The sequence below is a fragment of the Mya arenaria genome, chromosome 3, assembly GCF_026914265.1.
Source record: "Mya arenaria isolate MELC-2E11 chromosome 3, ASM2691426v1".
Lineage (NCBI taxonomy): Eukaryota > Metazoa > Mollusca > Bivalvia > Myida > Myidae > Mya > Mya arenaria.
The window spans coordinates 56,509,874-56,533,558 of record NC_069124.1 but is presented as its reverse complement, the minus strand read 5'-3'; the positions used below and the strand labels follow the sequence as shown (position 1 = coordinate 56,533,558).

Genomic DNA, 23,685 nt, shown 5'->3' with positions numbered 1-23,685 from the left:
CCTTTCTTATTGCTGTTTGGTGTCGGTCGTGTCTTGTCATGAAGGACGATAGTTTTTTTCACAAATATATCTGCCCTACATGTAGCTTGCTATTTTAGCGCACCCTCTCCAAGTCCCGCTACAACATCAACCAAAGCGCCTTACTTCTCCGGCGTGGGTCTTATGAGTTTTGACACCACGAATGGAATTTGTAAATATATTCAACTGTAGTTATTGTATTGAAGAACGCCAAATGATGACATGGGATACATGCTAGCACCGAAGGATGTTAAATAAACCAACAAATGTGTTTTGTTTATACCTCATTGTGAGGGTTTCTCTTTTTCAAAAATAAAGGTCGGTCTTCAGTCTTAGTAAAACTAAGTGTTCACTGTGAAAAGAGTGTGTGTCGTGTATGAGAGCCATATATATATATATATATATATATATATATATATATATATATATATATATATATATATATATATATATATATATATATATATATATATATATGTCAGAGGTAAAGGTCACACTTGAATTAAGTCTTTCTTAAAAGTTTTTTCATAATTATCATAGCGCAAGGTCGACATCGTTGTCCGACACGCATTTAGTTTTCTGTTTTTATCATGTTAAGTAGTATGTCCGTATTAATCACTTTTTTATCAAAAGTTTAAGTATGGACTTATCCAAACTTTGTGAAACGTGGTCATTATATTTTAATGATATTGTTTTATAAAATTAGATTATGTCGGATAAAACATGGGTCACTGGGTCAAATAATACAACTAAAACGCCCAAAGTTAAGAGGCAAGATTTATATCCAAAAGTCATATTTGTTGGACAGAATCTTTGTTTGATCAACTAACAATACATGATAACAAATGTGGGTCATGTGGAATACTAAGTGAGCCTTGAAACAGCATTTCATGAATAACCTATGTTTGTTCTAGATTTAGTTCAAAACCGGTATTTTATTTTCATATACCAGTTCTCATTGTACATGCTCCTCTTTATCAATAGGCAAAACAAATGACACCAATAACATTTTAGGTTACATAATACTTTTTAAACGTTTTTTTTAAATAAGTCATATCGATCGCTGAATGCAACCAGTCATCTAATGTTCAAAATGTTGATGTCGTTTGGACCGTTAATCGACGACGTCACCTGCTTTTGTGAGGTTAGTGTTGTCTGTCTTGGGAATGTATCTGAAACTAGAACAAAAATACGTACATTAATGACTCTCGGTCGATCTTATGTTTTTAATACCAACATCTGGTTGAATCAAGTTGCGTTAAATATGACAGTACATTGTACCTATATATCATTAAACATCTTCATTTACGTAAAGTACTTTATTACTAAATTTACATCGGTTTTAGAATAACTTGGTTTCAATAGATGTTAACTCGTATTAGAATTATTTCATGAAATACACTGCATATAATTATTGATATTGATTGGTTTAAGTAATGAAGAATTTAATTTCTTTGTTGAAAATAAATGATTACCGAAACGCATCCGTGTCGATTTCTTTTAATAGACTACTAGTTTCTTTTTGTATTGTATCCAATTGTTTTTCCAGTCGAAATATCTGAATAAATAGTTGAGCCTTTTTGTCTGCGGTAGATCGACTTGCAATTCTTTCCTTGAACATTGAAATCCTCTTTTCGAGATATTTGTGTTTTTCTGTCAGTTTGTCTAAAGCTTCCCACTTTCGGGTTTTGATTTTGTCTACGTCTTGTAGGGCAGATTCTGAAGCAGCACCCACTTGCTCTAACAGGCCCGTTTCGTCTTTTTGCATGCCATGCATTGCGGTCTTGTGATATTGATTTATTTTCAATCTATTGGTATTTACTTTATTGTGATAGGTATGTAACGACCTTTCCATATCTTTAGACATTGATATGAAATCGCCATACTCTTTATCCAATTCATCATTTGTAAGGTCTTGAAGACATTCAACCTTGGAGCATTCCTTGTGTGCGTTAAGTATGCACATAGAGCATGCAAGAGAGTTACAGTTCTTGCAAAAATACTTTAAAAGCTCATCAGTATGCCCCTTTTCATAATAATCAACCAGTATTTGTTTCCGTTTAATTAATGATGAATCCTTTGGCATATCCTTTCCTCGCAAAACAGTGTGTGTTTTTGCAAGTGCCTGTCTCAAATGGAACCTTGCACATGTATCACAGAAAAATTCCGTAAAATTCTTACAGAATGCCACAGCTTGTATGTTGTTGTTATCTTGAACACATAGGTCACAGTAAATGCTTTCTACACCAGCCATATCCTGTTTGTTTGCTTAATATTGGTAGATTTCTTTAAAAACGTATTCTTCACCGACAGGTATATAACGATTTAAATTTCAGTATTCATCCGATCAATACGTCCTGTTTAAAGTGTGCATTTACTGCAAGCTAAGAGCTATCAGGTAACATAACTGATATAATTTGAATATAAACAAAGCAGACATGTACTACTTAACTGTTCATACCTTTAAAAAACCCGACAGGAAATGTTTGCTTGTGCGGATATATCATAAGGTATGTAAAATATGTAAACACTTTTACAGGTTTTTATTTAATATGATTCCCTTGTTATGTTTAAGTACTTTGGCATGTCTTAGATTCGTTTTTTTTTCTTGTTTTAAGCAATTGTTCTAAAACTCTCCTTCGATTTTAATCCTTTTTGAATATTTGATTCATATGTGGTGTCAGACCAAGGAAGATGTCTTATAATTAAGCTTTCATGACAAAAGCGCTACTGTTACTTACATCCTTATTGTAAGCGATTCATTCTTCATATCAATGCTCTTGTTAACAATGTCCTAAACCAGGAGTAATGAATAGCCCCGCACGACACATTGACACCTTTTATATGTCACAAGATCAATACAAAATAATCTATATAGTCAACGTGGTAAACTGTGCTCAATGGTAGATACCTCAAACACTCCTTGACCCAGCCATGCGAGTGACCTTGACCTTTCACAGGTCTTGTTTTTATGGTGGTCACGTATGCCAAACTCTTTCGGAACTCCACCATGCATAACATCTATGGGCAGGCTCGAAGTGACAGTAACATTGAAGTTAGGGGCCTGCATGTAGTGCGCGCCACGCCTTTATATATGCCATTTTTTTGGTATAGCAAAACTGACCAAGTTCTAAGGTGCGCAGTAACTTTGAACTTGAAACTAGTAACCTGTGTTTGGGGCGCGAAATACCGTAATCCTTAGAAATATTCTTCAAGATCCAACAATGAATGACAAACTTATCGAAAGGATATGAACCAATCTCATCATTTAGTCTAATATAATAAAATTGAAAAAGTTCTACGGCCCGCAAGGACCTTGCCATTGAAGCATAGGAAGCGGTTGTAAGACGAAACAAGTCGTAATTTTATGGTCACTTTTGCCAAGTTATTAAGATATCCCAACATAAATGACAATGTAATGGGCAGGACACAACAGCAAAACGGACGAGGAATGATAGACGGACGTGACGATGTGTGTGATACCTAAATAGCCCCCCATATACTTTATGAATATATAATAATCTTTTACCCTAAATCTTTAATTATGGTCGTTACTAGTCATAAAGAGCTTTTTTTAAAAACGACTCACATTATAAGTATTACTTTGGATCATCATTACTTGGCAAAAAGCACCAGCGAGTTGTCTTGATGGTATATCGTTTACCTCTTACTTCTGATATCGAAGTTGACCTCTTTTAATAAAACCGTTTGTGTTCTTCTTCAGGCATATGAAACACTCAACATGGAACGAAGCCTTCAGTTGAAGCTCGGCTACGTCAAATCCACAGCAAAATCCAAGTCGACAGTCAGTCAGCTCTATGACTGGCCCAGGAAGTGATTTAGACTTTAAGAAAACATGCGCTTGATTTTGACGAAGTATCAATTCATTTATGTGACATTAATTTACTAGTAACATAGACTCGCATTTTCTGCTTTGAAGACATACATTGACTGTCTTAGTAAAACCTGAACAGACATCCACACGATCAAAAACCTTTATTGGGAAGTCATGCCAACTCTTAGGGCAACCCAGTAGTTATGGCAAGTTCCAGGAATTATGAGCTAGAATCGGATGAAGTAGTTTATCAATTTTGTGAAATTTGCCTGTTAGATGACCAACATAGACCCGCAGTGTCTTCTTGCAAGACATGCATTGACCACTTCTGTGGACCTTGCACGGTTACACATAAGTCAAACCATAAAGAACATGATATATTGGTATTGCCTAAATACAATGTTAACTTAGAACAAAACACACAATCCAATTGTACGACACAAACGCTTGTCGACAAGTGCCTTATTAGTGGTCATGGGGATGAGCTATTGAAATATCTGTGTAGTGATTGTGATGCACTGGCTTGTATAACATGTGTTTGTACTAGGCACCGAGGGTGCAAACAAGTGAGGAATATCGCTGAATCAATAGATTCAGTCGACTTCCAAGAGAGAATTGCGCGATACAACGATAGCCTTCATGCTTTGTCAACCAAACTTTCGAGGGCAGCAAAAACTATGTACATGCAGAAGGCAGGAGTGCAAAACGACCATGCGTCCGCACGTACAACCATCGAAAAACAGATCATGAAAATGCGTTCTGATGTAGCGGTTAACTTTAAAGTTGTTAAAGACAAAGTCGAGGAAACAAAAAACGCCGATACAGAAACAAATGAGTTTTGCTCATTGAATTGTCATGGCATGAAAACAAACATTAACGCAGAAACGAACAAAGTTGAGAATGTAAAAGGAGATCGTCAGAAAATACAGAGACATATTCGTTTGCTCAAGTCTAAAGAGCGAATGTCAGACTTTCGTACTCAACTGCAAAATGTTGAAGGCCATAATAAGTTCAAACGGTATGTTCAAACCATTTATTCAATTACAAAAACGTCTCTATTGAAGAGTAAGCTAAGATGATCTTACGGTTATAACTTAAAAAAGCACTCTCACAGGATATAACATTTTTACACTTTTTTTATTTTATGTCTTGGAAAGAGCAATTTTTGCGTGAATATCTTCAAACCAATGATTAAATATTGCTGACAAAAGATCAAATCGCAGATTTTCATATTTCCGTTGGAAAATTAATGTTTTATGGCTTAAACCGTTTAAGAAAAATGCATAACACATCAATTTTTGAACTTAAATATAAAAATATGCGATCTATTTTTTGTCAGCAGTCTTATATAACTGGTTTCTATGGAATTTCGCAAAAAAAATTGGCTCGTTTCAAGACAAAAAGTTGTCAAAAGAGTTAGATAAGATGATCTTACGGTTATATCTTAAATAATAATAAGTATATTTATACGGGCTTGAAGACAAACGCGAAGCGTTTGTCTGTACAAGCCCTCTTACGGTTTGTACGTGTATGCAAGGGACTACTTCTTTTTTGCCGGAGTGATAGGCATTAAAAAATTTGGGCACCACTGAACCGTGAAAATGAGAACCAGAAAAGCTCGTCATACATTGTTCATATAAAGCGCGTGCATGCCGGCAAGCAAATTGTACATGTTTAGGGCGAGGTTTGACCTCCGTTAACCAATGAAATACGGAAATACCCGAGGTACATGTACAATCGACCTTCGGCACTTCCATAAAAGGAGTGGAGAATACACGTCTAAAGAGTACTTCTTTTGACCGGAAATTATATTTCATAACTCTGCAATAATAATACAAAACAAACAGGGTTTGTCATAACAATTGCGTTTTTTTTACCCCACATCTTAAAAAATACCGTTTAAACTGGATATCTAAATAATTAGGTTAAATGTATTTATGCGCATTTTACGACAGCTGATGTAAACAATGATTTGCATATAAGCACATTGCAGGTGCGCGTGACGTCTTCCTTCAATGTGTCTATTATATTGAAACTTTCATCATGATGCAATAACACCGATTTAACGTTGCTTTCATAGTTAAGTTGTACTAAGAATCATACTTGTTATTGTAAATTCAATCGTTCATACGTTGCTGTTTGGACACCATAATGACATAACGTTGGTTTTTACGGATAATGAACAAGCTAAGTTGATGCAATCGGTATCCATATATCGATATGACCTTCAGGTCATAATTTAATTGTGCGATTGTGTACTTCGTTTATTGTATTGTAAAATTAAAGTATTGAACAAAAATGTTAAAACTTAAGTAGTGAAAACTAAATCTAAAAAACATTCCTTTTTCATTAAAAATCATTGCGCATGCTTATGGTAAACCTTACTGTAGAAGAAAAGTGAGCCTGGTGTAGGGCTCAGACTCACGACCGCAGGAACACTAGCACGGCGCTCTTGCCAACTGAGTTAAATGGGCAGCTGGTTTCAACTCACACAAACTAGACTCGTCCGCCCATTAAAGGGGTTGTCTCACAGATGATAAAAATAGCGAAAAAATATGAAAATTGTCGAAAAATATCATAAATTTGGCCTCAATGTGTACAATGCATTGAAACTTACTTACTGAAGTATCACATAGTTTACAATTTATTTAAGTTCATGAGATATTTCATATTTTTCCATTAAAAAAGATTACCAGATAAAATTCATTCCTTATGCGTGATTAGCTACTCGGTGTCCTGAGAATCGTTAAAGAAAAAAAACTTTTTTTGGTGCTTATAGATCTGTGACACAGTCCCTTTAACCATTTAGGCCGACATGTAGGCACTTCTGCTCTTTTACTGCTGTCACGATTGTGGGTAACCTGAGTGTTATTATGTCCAGTGAGGTGATTTGAAACACAACACCGCAGCTGGAACTCTATATAGCTACTCAGAGCTAACTCGGCGGCTGGTTACACACTTCAACCCAGTTTAAAAATAAAAAATGTTTATTGAATAAATAAATTTGTCATGGCAGAGTGGTGCAGATGACTCGTAAATACTTAAAACGATAAAGATGTATGAATGAAATTACAGAAAAAACACTTCAGCACAAATAATGAAATCAAATATTTAGTAATTTATAATTTGTTTAAGAGGGGAGAGTTTGGGAGGGGTTTCCCCTCCCGACAACCATCAAATTTGGCATGTTTGACCTGGTTTCAACAAGCATTATAATGTGAGTATTATAGATTATGAACCCAGGGGTGGTTTCAGCATAAAAGGCAGTGTTTCTTTTTGGCAGAATTACATGATAACACTAGAGCTACCGTGTCTTACTGGTGATTTGTTTTACAAAAGTTTTCAGAAGGATACCTTTAGGCGTGATGAAATGTATTGACAGTTCGTGCTTAAACTGGCACGTATTTCCGCACAGAATTTCTTTAAGTTAACCGCTTTACAAAATTATTCAGCCTGAAGGGATGTATAAGCATGCAAGACAGTTAAAGACTAACTCTTTCCTACAAAGTAAATCAAAGCGCTGAAAGCGCTGCAAGACTGTCGGTGACGTAACTGAAGCAAGCAAACACTACCGCAAAGTTCTTTCAAATGAAACGTGATCAAATGATTTCATACAAATGATGAACACTCTTTAAGGTAGATGAAGAAGGATAAATGTGATTATAATAAGCACAAATATATTGGCCCTACTTAATCATGTATCCAATGGCCTACAAGATTCTTAATTCAAATTTCCTAATTTTGAACCGCTTTAAATTAGTTAAATGCATATTCATTATGTTAAAATTGCTTCAATTTATGACGTCGCTTATAACAGTTTCAGTAAGCAATTACATTCCTTCTGTCTTTCATTTCATTAGGGTCTGTTGAAGCCAATGTCTTTAAAATGCAAATACAATACAAACTATACCCAAGATTCAAGGGACATAATAAAAACTTTAAAATGATGCTCTTTCAAGCCTAAAAATGCCTCCCAGAACTTCTATCAACAGAGTCCACATATCTACAAAATTTGTGCTCGAGTTACTTTCTTTGATATTAAAGTAAAAAAAATCTGCAATTATTACATAATAAATTTTTGTTTATTATGTTAATTAACTTACACTACATACAACAAGTACCATTTTGATATTTTCGAATGCTCATTTGGGCATGTACATGGGTTTTGATCTGACTATGAACATGAAACTACATAGTGATGTTCCCTCCTATCAATTCTAAATTTAAATAACCATGAGAAAAAAAGAATGTTTTCACTGCAACATGAATAAATATGTCAAACAAATAAATGTCAAGTTATTCAAGATTAATTTAACACTGTTATTTTGATGACTTCCGTGCATTCCTGACTACAGGTTTTTCCCATTTTCCCACACAGTTATTTCATATTGGCCTTACAAGGTCAGATTTTGAGTTGGGTCTTCATTGCTGGACACTATCTCTTTATCTCCACAGAAAACACACTGGTGCAAGTTTCACTGCAACAACTGCAAAAAAAGTTATATTATATTCTAACTGAACTCTGCATCAATATTCAATTATTTTTTATTGGATTTAGGAAATGTCTTTGTTTTAAAGGGTTCATATAAATTAATGCATTTTTTTCAATTTAGTGCATTATCATGCTGGACTCTTTGACATTGATGGTTAAAACAAAGAAGCCATATGATTTGTGTACAGATTAAACATTATTAATTATAAATGTGTTCTTTAATTAATAGACAAGTGGCAACAATTTCCCCAGTTAAAAAAGCTTACATTTGTATATCTGCAGATTAATCATTTGCATTTCTTTTGCTTTGATCATTTAAGTCAAATAAGTTAGACATGATAATGCATTAAAATAAGAAATATATTTTTGGGCATCAATCTATAGTGTGTGCCTTCAATCTATAAATAAATTTCTTCTCAACAGATGCTAAATTATAAAAAAATATATAAACCAAGATTTTGATGATAACATACCTGCATAGTTAGTGGTCTCCATAACTGCTCAGAAATGCTCCCTATGACAAACTAAGTGCTGGTGTATGGCTGGGTAATAGTGCTGCTCCAACCAATAGCGCAATTCTTCCTACCGGTGGACCAGCTCCTCAATATGGTTTCTGTCATGGCAGTGATAACAGTATGTAACATGCCCTTTTCTACTTTCCAGAGAATGAATCTTCCATTCTAAATTACAAATTTAAGAACAAATATAATCATATGCACATGTAATGTTGTTAAAAACAAACCATTTAGATGCCACAAAACTATAAGATTTTAGGTGAAAATTGAGCCAAATCAAAACATTTAGTCATTTAAAGCTGCACTCTCACAGATTTACTGTTTTTACAACTTTTGTATTTTTTGTCTTGGAATGACCTATTTTTTTGCTAAAATATCTGCAAACCAGTGATATAAGACTACTGACAAAATATTAGATTGCAGACTTCCATATTTCAGGTCAAAAACAAAGGTTTTATGGCTTAAAGCGTTACTAACGGTTTAAGAAAAATGCATAAAACATTTTGAACTTAAATATAAACATTTTCTGACAAATTTATTGTCAGCAATCTTATATAAATGGTTAACATGCATTTTCACATAAATTGGCCCGTTCCAAGACAAAAAATAAATAAAGTAGTCAAAACATTCAATCTGTAAGAGTGCTGCACTCTCAGTCACAGATTGAAGGTTTTGACAACTTCTTTTACTTTTTGGCTTGGAATAAGCTAATGAAAAGCAGTATGAAAACTGATGAAATAAGACGGCTGACAAAAGATAAGATCATGTTTTTTATATTTACATTTGTAACTATTGGTTTTATGGTTAAAAGCATTACTAACGCTTTACTAATAATGAGATTTTTGGCACAGAACATCATCTTTTGACCGTATTAAAATAAGAAAACAGCGTTCCAATATTTTCAGTTGTCTTTTTTGACTGAATTAATATAAGAAAGCAGCGATCCCCTTTTTCCAGTTGTCTGTTATGTCCAGTGTTCAGAAATTCGCATAAAATAATTCATTACAAGACCAAGAAATGAAAAACGAGTTGGTAAAACAGACAATCTGTGAGAGTGCAGCTTAAACATATGATATGCATTATCAGCCAAGTGCAGACCTACTCACATCCTAGCTACACAACCAGTACATTCATCAGCTTTACTGATTCGAACCAGGCACATTATGTTGGTAGACTAGCATTTAACCATTCTGTGCTGGCCAGTAAAGTTCTCATTTGAATTAGAATTCAAAATGTATATACCTTTGTTCATTTTTTTGCCAACTCTGTTTCAACTGAACTTCCTAAATGAATGAGAAGTTTCAAAAAATAATTACAATATCTCAGTAAATACCTGCATTTATGTGTTTCTTGTGCAATCTGTCAGCTTTGGTAGGCTCAGGTTTCATTTTGTCCACCTCAATACTTGTAATCTTCTAGTCTGATGTACTGCCATCCAATTTTTAAGTCAGGTCAGGCAGCAATGTCAGCTTTGCTCCAGTTGATTGTATCAGATGATGTTAACAATACTAGCCTTGTATCCAGGCACTTCTCAATCTGAAAGTTTACAAAAGAACATGGCCTGTAATATTTAATAAAACAATCATAATTGTTTACTCCTGGATGATGGGTTCTTAAGTAAACCTTTGAGAAAAGATGCTACTGGTATGGTGCTTGAACCCACGACCATGTGAACACTTGCATGGAGATCTGTCAAACTGAGCTAACTGGGTAACTGATTTTTAGGCAGCTCCTAGCTTGGCTCTACAATTGACAGGTGCGTTATACATTATAGAGACAATAAATCAAACACTTGAAGCACTAGTCCAAATAATAGTAACTTAACTGATCTTTTTACAAATTTTGAAATGGCATATCCTTCACATACAATTTTTTTGTACCAAAAGTGGGTAGCTATTCCGATTGGGATTCCGGGTCAGATAATAATATATATCTAAAATATGAGTTATGTACACAAAAAATAAAAGCTGACGAATTATTATGAATTTGATGAGTGTTTTTCTTCATTTCATGCTGTCAAAACATAATGATATAAACTGTTATAAATGAAGATCACCTGCAAGGCTGCGGTGCATAGATTTACATAGATGTAAAATGGTTGTGTTTAAATGCATTAAATGCTTGTTTTGTGAAAAAAATCTTTGCACTTACATGGTAATAACTAAAATACGAATATAAAACCTTTAATATCTATTTCAAACATATAATACTTATATAACTACGATTTCAATATATTTCACCCCCCACCCTGTTTTGCACAAACCCGATTAGACGTAAGGGATTGGAAGAATCCCATATAACACGTCTATTTTGAGACGTTTCAGGTTAAACCACAACTAAAAATGCGAAATAATTTTAGTGAATAATCAACTCTGAATTGAAAGTAACATGAAGATGTTGTAGTATATATGTATATATACATTTTTTTTAATCGTAAAAAGAGTCCGTCAACGTACAAATATTTAGACTAAGAGATGTAGATCAGCTAGATGTACCTTCTAGTCCAAATAATTGTACGTTGACAGATTTTTTTACGATTTTTGATACAGCAAATCCTTCACGTTCAAATTGTTTTGTACGAAAAGTGGGTAGTTATTCCGATCGGGATTCCGGGTTAAAGCATATTGCATCTATAACATATCATAAAAACAAGAAATATTACCAGATAATGTTATTTTATATAAATTCCCTAACCAAAAAGTAATATCAAGCAAATAATTATGAGTTTGATGGTTTTTTCTTCATTTCATTCTGTCAAAACATAACAAAATATACATGAAGGGCACCTGCAAGGCTGCAGTTCACAATTTTACAACAATCGGAACATTTCGGCCATCAATTGTAACAACTCGCCATCTTCGGTAAGCTTCGAGATAGTCAATCCCTGTTGGATACTGGCTGAGGTGTTCAGATTGTTCGGCCAAGGCCGAGTTGTTACGATTGTATTATCTCGAAGCTTGTCGGAGGTGGCCGAATTATTACGATTGGGTCAAGTTGTTCCACTTGGCATAATATTTGTCTGTGTCAGTCAACTTTCCTTTTAATGAAAAGGTGAATAATGTGTTTTAATGCATTAAATGCTTGTTTTTTGCAAAATCTTTACTTTATTATCCATTTCAACCATAAAATACTTCACTTAATACAATTTCAATATTTTTCAAACACCCCCGCTTTTTGCACAAAACCGTTTAGACGTTAGGGATTGGAAGAATCCCGTATAACACGTCTATTATTTCAGACAAATGTACATGTACCTTCGTGTCCGAAATCGATCACTTCCTGGCAGCTCATTTCTGGATTGTCTCCATCTAAATTTAACATTTTTAGACGCATACATTGATGCCATTTCTGCTTCGATTGATGTTAAAGCAATAGCACTAAATACAGGTCGGTTATTTTGTAGAAGAACGTGTTCGAAGTAACATTCAATTTCATTTCCGCATAATCGCCGCCATACAAAAACAACAAAAGGCATAACGTTGACACACTGTGATAGGTATAATCCAAATAATTTACTCAAACAAATACAATAGTTCGATTGCTGCTGAAAAAAATCATTTGAAACATAAAAGCTATTTCACAAAATATTACATGACATGAACTCTTTAACCGCGTATGATTTATTTCTTAATAGCTTTCATTCATAAAATAAGTTATTTGCCGGGGTTTGCCGGGTCAGTCTTGAATGCCGGGATATGTGTGACGTCACACGGGGTGCAAACATGTGGTGTAGCTTACTATTGGATGTAGGGTAAAATGACTTCGTATGTAAATGCTATACTTCCATTATTTTTCATTATTTTGTTCAATAAAACTCACCAAATTGCAACGGTACAACTATACTAAGAGTAACACGCAATGTTTGTCATAAAAAAGGCAATAACGCGTTAAATACACTTAAGCAGGTACTTGACGCCCCACATAAGTAGTTTTGTTGCTACGCAAGTGGTGTGTATTAATATATTCATGTTCAATATGTCGCGTTTCTGAATTACCACTCTCTAAAGACTGTCGGCTTGCAGCCGACAGTCTAAAAATGACAGTTAAGTTATTAATTTTGAAAATGGGGTGGGTTCGGGAGGGGTTTCCCCTCCCGACAAGCAATGCTTATAAAACATTTTTTCTCCTGCATATAATCAGAAAATGCGGGGTCATCAGTTCAGCACAAAAACAGTGGCCGTTTTTGCAATATTTTTCAGAAGTTTTTTAACATGCTTGTAGGTGTGCAATTTACTCTTCCTAACAGCTGTTTTGACTTGAGATAGAATATGGTAGAGAAATATTTTCTTCTCAATTTGTTCTTAAAACACAGTCTATATGAATTACAAAAAAGCAGTATTGTTCATGTAAAATTAACAAGACATTTACAATGCCAGCTCTAATATAGTAAAGCATAGGCATAACAAAATTCAAAACATTTTTATTATATATATATGCTTTGTGGTGATTTATAGACATTTATAAACAATAAAAACAATCTTTCAGTGTTTCAAACATATTGATATATTTTTTACTGTTTGAAATTAAAGCCAGCTCTTAAATAGATATTGAATCCCATCAATTTAAACTGGTATGCCAGAAATGTGTTGATTGAGTATGTTGTATTATAGGCTATAAGGGTGTCAATGATTGTATGTTTGAGTTGTTGTTGGGCGGTTATTTATTTTCCTTTCTTATTATTTTAAACAGACCCGGGAGGAAACGATGATGAACCAGCTAGACAGCCCGCCCGCCACTCGGCCGAGCTGTACTTGGTGTATGCCAACATGCCGACATGCTAAAATTTGTTAGCACTTCAAGATCTTATAATGGAAATTTGTATCCAAACTGAAGTATAAAGTGAGTAAGTTTGGTCATATTAGACCATTAATACTGTTTGTTCCATTCCTAATGAATTTCTTTCATGTTGTTTGTTAAGCATTTATGGTGCTGCTTTGATAACTATAAATAATATTATTTTCTAATGAAACTGCTGACTTGTATTAGTCTTTGGTCTGTATTGTGCATCTATTCGCATTTTGTTTGCTCTTTTAAGCAAACATTACATTAATTGCAAATTCTATAAGACATTAATCAAAACTTACTACACATTTGATGCAGCATGATGTTTTCTTCATGCACCAGACAATTGTAACCACACCCCCCCCCCCCCGGCCGGTCCTGGGAATAGGCGGGACTTTGACTTTTGGTCCAGCCAACCTCGGGTAAAATCCCGGCCTACGGGGACAAACTGATGGTTAAGCCCCGGCCAAATGCCCCCGCACCCCAGAGATTCTATATAAGGCCCAATTTCAGCGGTCACCCGGTCCTGCGGGGCCACCTGGAAAGTAAAAACACGGCCCTCTTCCCCGGTTTACCCCCAGACCTGAGGGGGCCGTGGTTACAATTGACTGGTGCATTAGTGTGCATATGATTTTCAGCTTATGGACAAGAAAACATCTACTTCAACAATCACAGCAACACAATGAGACCCCTATTTTAAAGAAATAATGCCACCTTTCATTAATTCATTAATTAATTCATATATATTCATTCATTTATTCAGTTATAATTCAAAAACCTGCCATTTCTCAAGGCAAAAGAAATAAAAAAGTGAGTCGCTTTCATAAAGATTAGAGCCTTTTCCCTTCATGCATTTAAAAAAAAACGTATTTCATTATAAATGTCTTAAAAACCCTAATTTATTGCTTATATTAATAGCCAGTCTGGTTGCTGCAGCCACAGAGGAATTTTCAAGGACAAGAACCAGTGCTGGTCAAAATGTGGTCTCGTGTGGTTTTCCATACCGGTTCTCGGCAAGGATTTCCGAGAATGGAATACTGCTCCAAGTAAGAAGAAATTCTAAGCATGTCTGGTTTTAATGCTTTCAAAATGCATCTGGATACTCATTAAGATAAGATTAACCTTTGAGTTGTTAAAAACTGATTGCAAAATGTCCAAAAGACTATATATTTCATAAAATTGTCCTGTAAATCCTTGAATTCATGAACTTTTCTGCATATTTATCACATTCATGATTCATAAAAGATTGTGTATGCCTCAAATGAGTGTTTACAGGCCTTTTTCAAACTTTTAACAGTAGTGGCATATAGTTTTATTAGTGTAAAACATTGCTTTTGTGTCTTGCTTGCAGATCATGATGTGCCAATAAGCTCCAGTTAGCTGCGGCTTCCCCCCCCCCCCCGGCGGTAGTCCTGCAATCTGAATCCAGGAGATGCAGCTCTGAATCCAATATTTCAGAAGAATGAAGATGTTAGTCATTTCTGTAGTACTTGTTTATGTGTAAATGATTCCAAAGAGTGAGATTTATAGCAAATCAGGTGTAAATAAGCAACTTATAGACAATGGTGATGTGCTGTACTCTGAATAAATAATGCCAAATCTAGCCTTCAAAACAGATACTTAAAGTATTTTTTTTTTTAAATGGGCATAATAATGCTATCTCTGCATTTTCTACATTATGTAGCCACCTCATACATGAAAACACTAGCAGTTGTCATGAATCTTTCAGTTTTGGTGTTTTTTTTGCCATTTCCTTTGTTGCGCCATTTGTCCCAGAAGCATACAATTTGGCATATTGTAGTGTTTAGACTGTCTATAAACACATAATCACCAAATTTCTTTTGTTAAACTGAACAGTTCTGTTACCTTTGTATATAAGTGGACCAGAAAAGCAAGTTTGACAAGTTGAAGCATTTCAGTTTGGCTCTTTGTCTTTTTTTATATAAAACACTAAGCCGATGAAGTGGAAAAACCTTATTTTGCTTAGAAAAAAATCTTTAAAAAGTAGGCAGGCCATTTTGTGTGGCCTGTTCTATAGACACTATTGAAAGCTACAAGGAAAACTTTACTTGGTCAAATTATTCCAATGCATAAGGATATAATGGCTCTAAAAAGGTTTGTGGCTTACCATTTGAGGGAAATGGCTGTTTCTGCTTTTTTTATGAAAATACCACAGGTGCTAATACTTGTCTCATTCATTTAGTGTTTAATATATCATTGTTAAACTTTCAGTATGTGTTGCATATAGCCTGCATATAGCATGAAGCTGAACTATAGGAGTTTTGAAGTGTGTTTCTGAAAAAATGTTGCTTCAATAGGCTCAAGACCACAGTTATCTGCCCCCCGTTGACCAAGATCCGAATGTGAATACAGAAAAAAGAGTGCTTTTGTTCAAGTATCAATATTTTATGAAAGTTGAATGAAATAGGAGAAACAGGTGGCATAGAGCTTAACATAATTTGGCACTGTATTGCAAAAACTGATAGTTTTCAGTGTAAAAATTGGAAAAATCATTGCCTGTGGAACTATGAAAATTGCTTACATGTATTAAAATGTATTGTGAATCTGGTTACAACCGGTGCATGCCTTATTTTTAAACGACATTTCCAAAAAAATGACAGCTAATGTAGACAAACAATAATTACAGAATGAATTGATTAAACTTGAAAGTTGTGTTATGGTAAAAATCTTATATATGTATATAAATCATTAATGTAACTGTGTTCGGTATAATAAAATAAATATTGCATGGCTTCCAGTGTGACAGTACATATTGTCAACATTCGGGTAAATACTGTACTGTCACACTGGAAGCCATGCAATATTTATATAATGTCATATTTTGGGATATTACTCAGAACAAAAACATCAAGAAGACTTTATATCAAAGTAATAGCACTGTTTTTGTCATTGTTTAGCGATAGAGTTTCTATCCTATTTTTATCAGAAATTAAACAGCTTTTTATGTAATTTATTTTCTGACATGTGTGATACCTGTTTTTTTTCCATTTATTGTGATATCTGATGTTAAAGCTGCACTCTCACAGATTAACGTTTTGACAACTTTTTTATTTTTTGACTTTGAAAGAACAAGTTTTTGCATAAATATATGCAAACCAATGATAAAAGACTTCTGACAAAAGATCAGATCGCAGCTTTTCATATTTCCGTCCAAAAAACGATGTTTTATGGATTTTTATTAAACCGTTAGTAACAGTTTAAGTTATAAAACATTAAATTTGGAATGGAAATATGAAAATCTGCGATCTGATCTTTTGTCAGCAGTCTTTCATCACTGGTAAGCAGATATTTACAAAAACAAAATCTAATTCCAAGACAAAGAATAATAAAAAAGTTGTCAAAACAGTAAATCTGTGAGAGTGCAGCTTGAAGTAACAGCAAAACTTTTATGGCATTTTGATATTTTCCTCCATAATCAAGTGTGTGCAGAAATGAAAACCTCAAATTAGTGGATTTTTCTTTATCATATATCAATGCTTTAAAGGAAAACAATCAAAAGCAAAAAGTACTTGCTTTAGTTCATGTACAAACATGAAAGTTATTAACAACTTCTAAACTTGACAAACATGTACATTACACTGCTTAATTAAGACCATGTAGTTACTTTCAATCCATTATTTTTCAATAGATTATCAGTTATTTTTAGTATAAGCCTTAAATAATATTTTAGCATTAACGTATTCATTCACTTATGTTGCCCTCCACATTCAAATGATAAAACATTTTTGTTGAAAATTGTAAGGCTCACTTTTGTTTTCATTTTCAATTAAAAAAAATCCATGCATTTTTTTCTGTTACTTTTTTATATATTCATTTTCTAATTACAGACTTATTCTACAATTATACTTACTATAAACAAAACACTTATGTGATGGAAATATATTGCAGATATTGAAATGTGCTTTAAAAAATAATACTAGTTACTAGTTTTTGAAATGGAAGTAAACCCCTTAAATCTTTTGGTTTGAAAAAATGAAGTTTTAATAAAAGTTAAGTAATGTTCTTATGTTTGACCTCAATGGGTAATTTATTGCATTCATATTTTTTCTTAACTATTACTTTATTTTTATTTTATTTTTGTGTAAACAATATAGTTTTTTTTTTCAAATGTGATAATACTTTTGACATGTGATATTAAAATGAATTGTTTTATTTACTGTTAATCAGGGATTATACTCATGCATTTGGTCAAAGGAATGTTTTACTGATGTTGCAGTTAAATCGACATATTTTATGAAATGGATAGCGTTGAAGTTAAATCTTCAAATATGAGTATTGAATGTTATTGTTACAAGAATATAATAAATCACCTTAGTGCAATAACTCAATAACTGCATATAGATATAGAAGCAGATATTGAGTTCTTGCACTAAGGTGACCATATACTCATCTTTTACTTTTTTTAAAAATGTCTTCAGTATCAGCTGAATGCTCATGTTTTATCCTCATTATAATTATATGCTACCTAGTTCTTGTTTATAATAATTAATAATTTGTCTACTGCAACATAACTGTATGAATATCACATTACTCATTTACAATGGCCATGTGCATATTTATCTCATATTTTATAGCTTTAGTTTATAAATGTATGTAGATAGTGTATCTATGTAAATTAAGGACTCATAAATAAACGGTGAAACACTTACTGCTTGCTTTATGGAAGGTGTGAAAGACCAGTACTTATAAGGATTTACATCTGGTAATAGGAATGATTTCCTTCACACTACTTAGCCGATTTCTTTCACTATGGTCTTAATTACTAATCAAAATACTGAAAGATCATGCAAAGTATGTGGCAAGGATGATGGCGAACAATGGAGATATGCCTGTATTATCATACTAGTATTCATTAAATCATGGACAAATAATGGTCTGTATCTTTTACTTCTTCCAAAAAATGGTTTCCTGGTAACTGGAGTGTAGACCTGATATCAAAATAATTATACAGCTGAAAAGCACATTCAAAAAAGCCTCTTCGTCCTTGCCACATGAATATTCATAAATTAAGGCTCTGTGCTTAATTTTAAAGAACATGTACTGAAATGTTTTTCGACTTGTCTATATAAAACAGCTAGTTGTTCTTGATGGCCGGAGAGGCCAAATATGCCGGCCGTGATGTATTGTAGAACACGTGTTTCATAAAAAAGAACTACGATTCCGGCAATAACACTTCAAGCCCGTAGAGGCAGCGCCTTAGTTCATATTATCGTTGAGGTAGCGAAGCGTAATATAAAACTGAAATACTAAAAGTCGCTTTATTTCAATACATTCCGATTAAACATTATTCGGATATACAAAATACATATTGTGTTGTGTGCTTAGTACATGTCTTACGGCGTATATTTACGTTATTATATTCATATATAAATTTCATGTTTTACAGATATGAATACCAACCTGTAGTGCGACCTAAGGCAATTACATCTGACATGTTGGGTAATCTACTCCAAATCGACAGCCTTTTATCTCTGAGTAGCAATACAAATACACAGTCGACAGACGTTGATATACAACAGGTCCGAAAAATGAAACTACTCAACAACCATTTTCTTGTTATCATAAAGTGGGAGAAAGTAGCGTGTTTGGATATTGATAAAATGATAGTCATTCATGAAAAATGCTGTAAGGAAAAAGTGAATGATGTAGCGCGCGTTGCTTCTAACCTAATAGCAGTTACATGTCCAAGGAGTGGATACGTAAGAATATTTAACGTCAATGAAGGCGGACGTTTGCACATCGACCGTGCTTTATTGGTCGAAAAAGACTGCCACGCAATTGAACACATCGAAACAAACTTTGTCATATCCTATGGTGTCCCAACCAGTGAAGTACGACTTTACACCGATACGGGTATTCTTGTTCGTATTCTCAATATTGACGACGATGTATGCCCTGCTTTACGGTCACCACTGTCGTTAGCCATTAACCTGGATGACAACTCTCTTTACATCGGCGATGCAGTCAGCGATTGTGTTGTCAATGTGACATTGGAAGGGACAATTCTAAATATCTGGAAAGACTTTGCCAATCCTCGTGATATCACCGTCAGTGAAGATGGTCACATATTAGTGTGTGGCGGTGTGTCGAATTCGGTGCTAGAATTGAAACCAGGACAGATTGGTGCTTACCGGGAATTGGTTCCAGCGACTGATGGTTTCCTACCAAGAAGTGTTGCGTACGATGCCAAAAGAAAGAAGTTATTTGTTGGCTCTAGACATGCGGGCATCCGTATCTACCACATGGAGTGATATATGTGTTGCTATAACTGGAATTCTTTAATGAAGTGACTCGATTAAAAATTGAACTTGCTGCTGTTCCATATTTCTTGTTTGTGATATTTTGTTTTTGTGTTATATGTCTTTGGCGTTTACCCTATGCCATTAAAGGGGGTTTATGTTTAAACTTTTCGCTTTTGAGCTTGTTTCTGTAGTTTTTCATATAAATGTTCATGATAATTGTCATACATGTATCACTTACTGGAGGATTGAAGCAGATTGGGGTTTTCAGGTGTTCTTGAGTTCCCTTTATAGTCCTTTAATTGTTGATTACACTGAAATGTCGTACAAAACATGCATCTGTTCATACATGTAGTGTACTGTTTTAAAAGCTATGTAATATTTTCGAAATAAGCCTGTTATTTAAATACAGAACAAATGTAGGTAAAAGGTATATGCATTCAAACGCAGAAGTGTGACATGAATTGAAAGTATAGTTTTGGAGGCCAAACCGTTTGACATCATCTAAACACTTGTGGCTTTGTGGTGATTATTTGTATTTTGTTACCAGAGATTTAATTACAGACACGTGTTTAATTTATTTCTTATTTGTAAAGATATCATTAAGAAATTACACGACACTGTTTAATGAATAACCCTCATACAAATAACAATGTTTCTATGGATGCTTTCTACAATTACTTTTCATCATTGCAAAATGATAAACCTTCAACTGAAAACCATGAAGCGAGCTACTTTAGCAATAACCATGATTTTGAAAATATTAATTGTAGCTTCGAAGAACTAGATAATCCTATTACTTCTGAAGAAATAAAAGAGGTAGTAATCACCCCAGAGAGCATTTAATAATGACCAATTATTAAATGAGTATTTTGTCGAGGCAGTTGATATTCCGTCGTCACATCTAGTTGATTTATTTAATGCTATTCTTAATTCGGGTCACTTTCCATTGGAGTTGTCTAAGGGCATTATTGTTCATGTATACAAAAAGAACGATTTAAGCAACCCAAGTAATAACCGTGGGATTACATTAGTAAGTTGTTTTGCAAAGATTTTTTACCGGAATATTAAATAAAAGAGTAACTGACTGGGCAGAAAATAATGATATACTGAGCGATTCTCAATTTGGATTTCGTAGGGGTCTACTACAGATGCAATTTTTATATTAAATGCAATTGTGCAAAAACTGTTACATGATAAGAAAATATTGTACTGCTCTTTTATTGACATGAAACGTGCTTTTTATAGTGTCAGTTTACATAGCCTCTGGCTAAAGCTTTTAGAGAAGGAATTGATGGGAAAATGCTTAGAATCGTTAAGAATATGTATGCAAATGTGAAATCATGTGTAAAAAATGTAGCTCGTTGTCTGATTACTTTGATTGTGTGGTTGGCCTTAAACAAGGGGAAATGATGTCCCCGATTTTATTCGCACTTTTCGTCGATGATCTTGAGCTATTTTTAGAAGATAGTCCTGTAAGCGGACTTACCTTAAATGATATCACTGTTATACTAATGTTATTTGCCGACGATATGGTAATTATTGGCAATACTGTTGATGAATTACAAAAAAGCTTAAATTTGTTGCATGTTTATTGTTTGAAATGGGACTAGAAGTTAACAAAGCAAAGACAACGATAATGGTATTTCGGAAAAGGGGCAATTTACGTGAAAATGGCAATACATATGGCAATACATATCTTGAAACAGTTGATGAGTTTAATTACCTTGGAACAGTTTTTAACTACACCGGTCTTTTGTTCTAAACCAAGAATAGCAGGGAAGGGTCTAAAGGCTCTTTATGTACTTATAAATAATACAAAGCATTACAATTTTAAGCCTAGCGTTCTTTGTCAATTGTTTGACGCCTCTGTTGGGGTCACGTTGAATCATGGGTCTGAGATAATGGGGATTTTCAAAATCAAAAGAGATCGAGCGAATTTATCTAAAATTTTGTAAATATATTCCAGGTGTTAAAACGAGTTCATGCAACATGGCCGTTTGCGGTGAAATAGGTCGATACCATTTATACGTCAATCGATATGCTAGGATTATAAGATTTTGGTGTAAAACTATTTCTACCGACAACATTATCACAAAGGAATTATAAAGTGACATGTTAGGAAATCTTGAGTATCGTAACAACTGGGCCAATAAGGTAAAATCGTTGTTAGATATGTATGGTTTTCTCATATGTGTGGTTCAATCCAAACTCAGTTAATTTGAAAAACTTTCAAATTATGTTTAAGAATAGAGTGCTCGATGTGTTAAAGCAATCATGGTATGAACGGATAAGTAATAGTAGTACTCCATGCCCATATAAACTCATTAAGGAACATTTGGAAATTGAACTTTATCTAGTTTATTTACCAAAGAAACTAAGAATGTTTTTGTCTAAGCTAAGACTGTCATCTCATAAACTGCATATAGAAACCGGCCGATATGGCCGAAATCGAATAGATAGAGCCCAACGTTATTGTTCTGTTTGTAACACTAATGATTTAGAAGATGAATATCATTTAATCATAATATGTCCTGTATATCATGACATCAGAAAAAAATGATTAAAATATATTATATTAAAAACCCAAGTATGTACAAGTTTATCGAACTAATGTTAACAAAAAACGTAAGCATACTAAGTAGATTGGGTAAATTTATAAATCAAGCATTCATGTTAAGAAATTCTTGAATAAATAACATCGTTTAGATTTTTCAAGTATTATGATATTTGTAAATAGCCTCCCATAATACTTCATTACTCGATTTAATATATATCTCACAGTTTGATTTTGATGTGTATCTTTTTTTTCCCTTTTTTGATACATTATTTTATTTTGTTCTTTAATATAACTCACTAATTCTTTTCTCTTTTCTTTGTATTTAGGCCATGAATCGTTGTGACCATACTAAATATTTATATGTGTGTTTAGACTGAAATAAACTGTCTGTGTTAGGCCGTTTATCAATCGTAACAACTCGGCCATCTCCGGCAAGCTTCGAGATAGACCATATCTTGATAGTAGCCGAGGAGTTCCGATTGGCCGTTTATATGACGTGATTTACCATCGGTGGAAATCTTGCTATTGAGGTATTGTCCGGACGCGTTTATATGGGAGAATATAAATAATTCATTTTTGCAATATGAATGTCATATGTACTATTTCAAATCAATGTATAACAATTTATATATTAATCATAAAAAACCCATAACATTGCATATTTTATTACCTTTATTCCATTCAAAGTTGATATTTTCATCAAACAATTATTCTGTTCCCTTTATGTTGGTTTTGTGTTTAAATAAGATTCCTATCTTTGATTTTCAGTCCCTATACATGTACATTATATGTTTATGGTGTTACATTATTGACACGGCATTGAGGCTAATGGTTAATTGAAAATTGTTTTGCTATGGTGTTGTTGATGCGCCGACGTCGGTCCAATGCTATGGTGATGGTCAGTGTGAGAATAGTAGCGGCCATCACGAGGGAGCGTACGTTCTAACATTGCGTCAGGTCTTAAATTTATGTGAGGAAGCGCGGGATAATTTGGGTGACGTAGATTGGCGCGATAGCTTTAGGATGAACCACCAGACGCTCACCATTCTTTGCTTAGAATTTAATGAACGTTTTGTGAAAAGTAATCTTGTCCGGTAGCCTGTAGCCATCGACCATTAGAGTATCAAAGCTTTGTTTAATTTAGCTAGAAATGCCAAATATACAACTATTGCAGAAGTGTTTGTCGGACTAGTATCAAAAGAACAACGGCGCGTGCAATCATT

General features: G+C 33.9%; 2 protein-coding genes across 2 annotated transcripts; one reads left to right on the top strand and one right to left on the bottom strand.

Moving 5' to 3' along the window:
• Window positions 1-829: 829 nt before the first annotated feature.
• LOC128225633 (transcription intermediary factor 1-beta-like) lies at window positions 830-2,280 on the bottom strand. The gene is made up of 2 exons (XM_052935531.1): window positions 1,494-2,280; window positions 830-1,196 (listed from the first exon to the last, which is right to left on the bottom strand). The coding sequence occupies exons 1-2, from the start codon at window positions 2,270-2,272 to the stop codon at window positions 1,133-1,135; spliced, it is 843 nt and encodes a 280-aa protein (XP_052791491.1). The 5' UTR covers window positions 2,273-2,280; the 3' UTR covers window positions 830-1,132.
• Window positions 2,281-2,402: 122 nt separating this feature from the next.
• LOC128226936 (uncharacterized) lies at window positions 2,403-20,555 on the top strand. The gene is made up of 3 exons (XM_052937058.1): window positions 2,403-2,528; window positions 3,743-4,871; window positions 19,050-20,555. The coding sequence occupies exons 2-3, from the start codon at window positions 4,057-4,059 to the stop codon at window positions 19,912-19,914; spliced, it is 1,680 nt and encodes a 559-aa protein (XP_052793018.1). The 5' UTR covers window positions 2,403-2,528; window positions 3,743-4,056; the 3' UTR covers window positions 19,915-20,555.
• The last annotated feature ends 3,130 nt before the right edge of the window (window positions 20,556-23,685 follow it).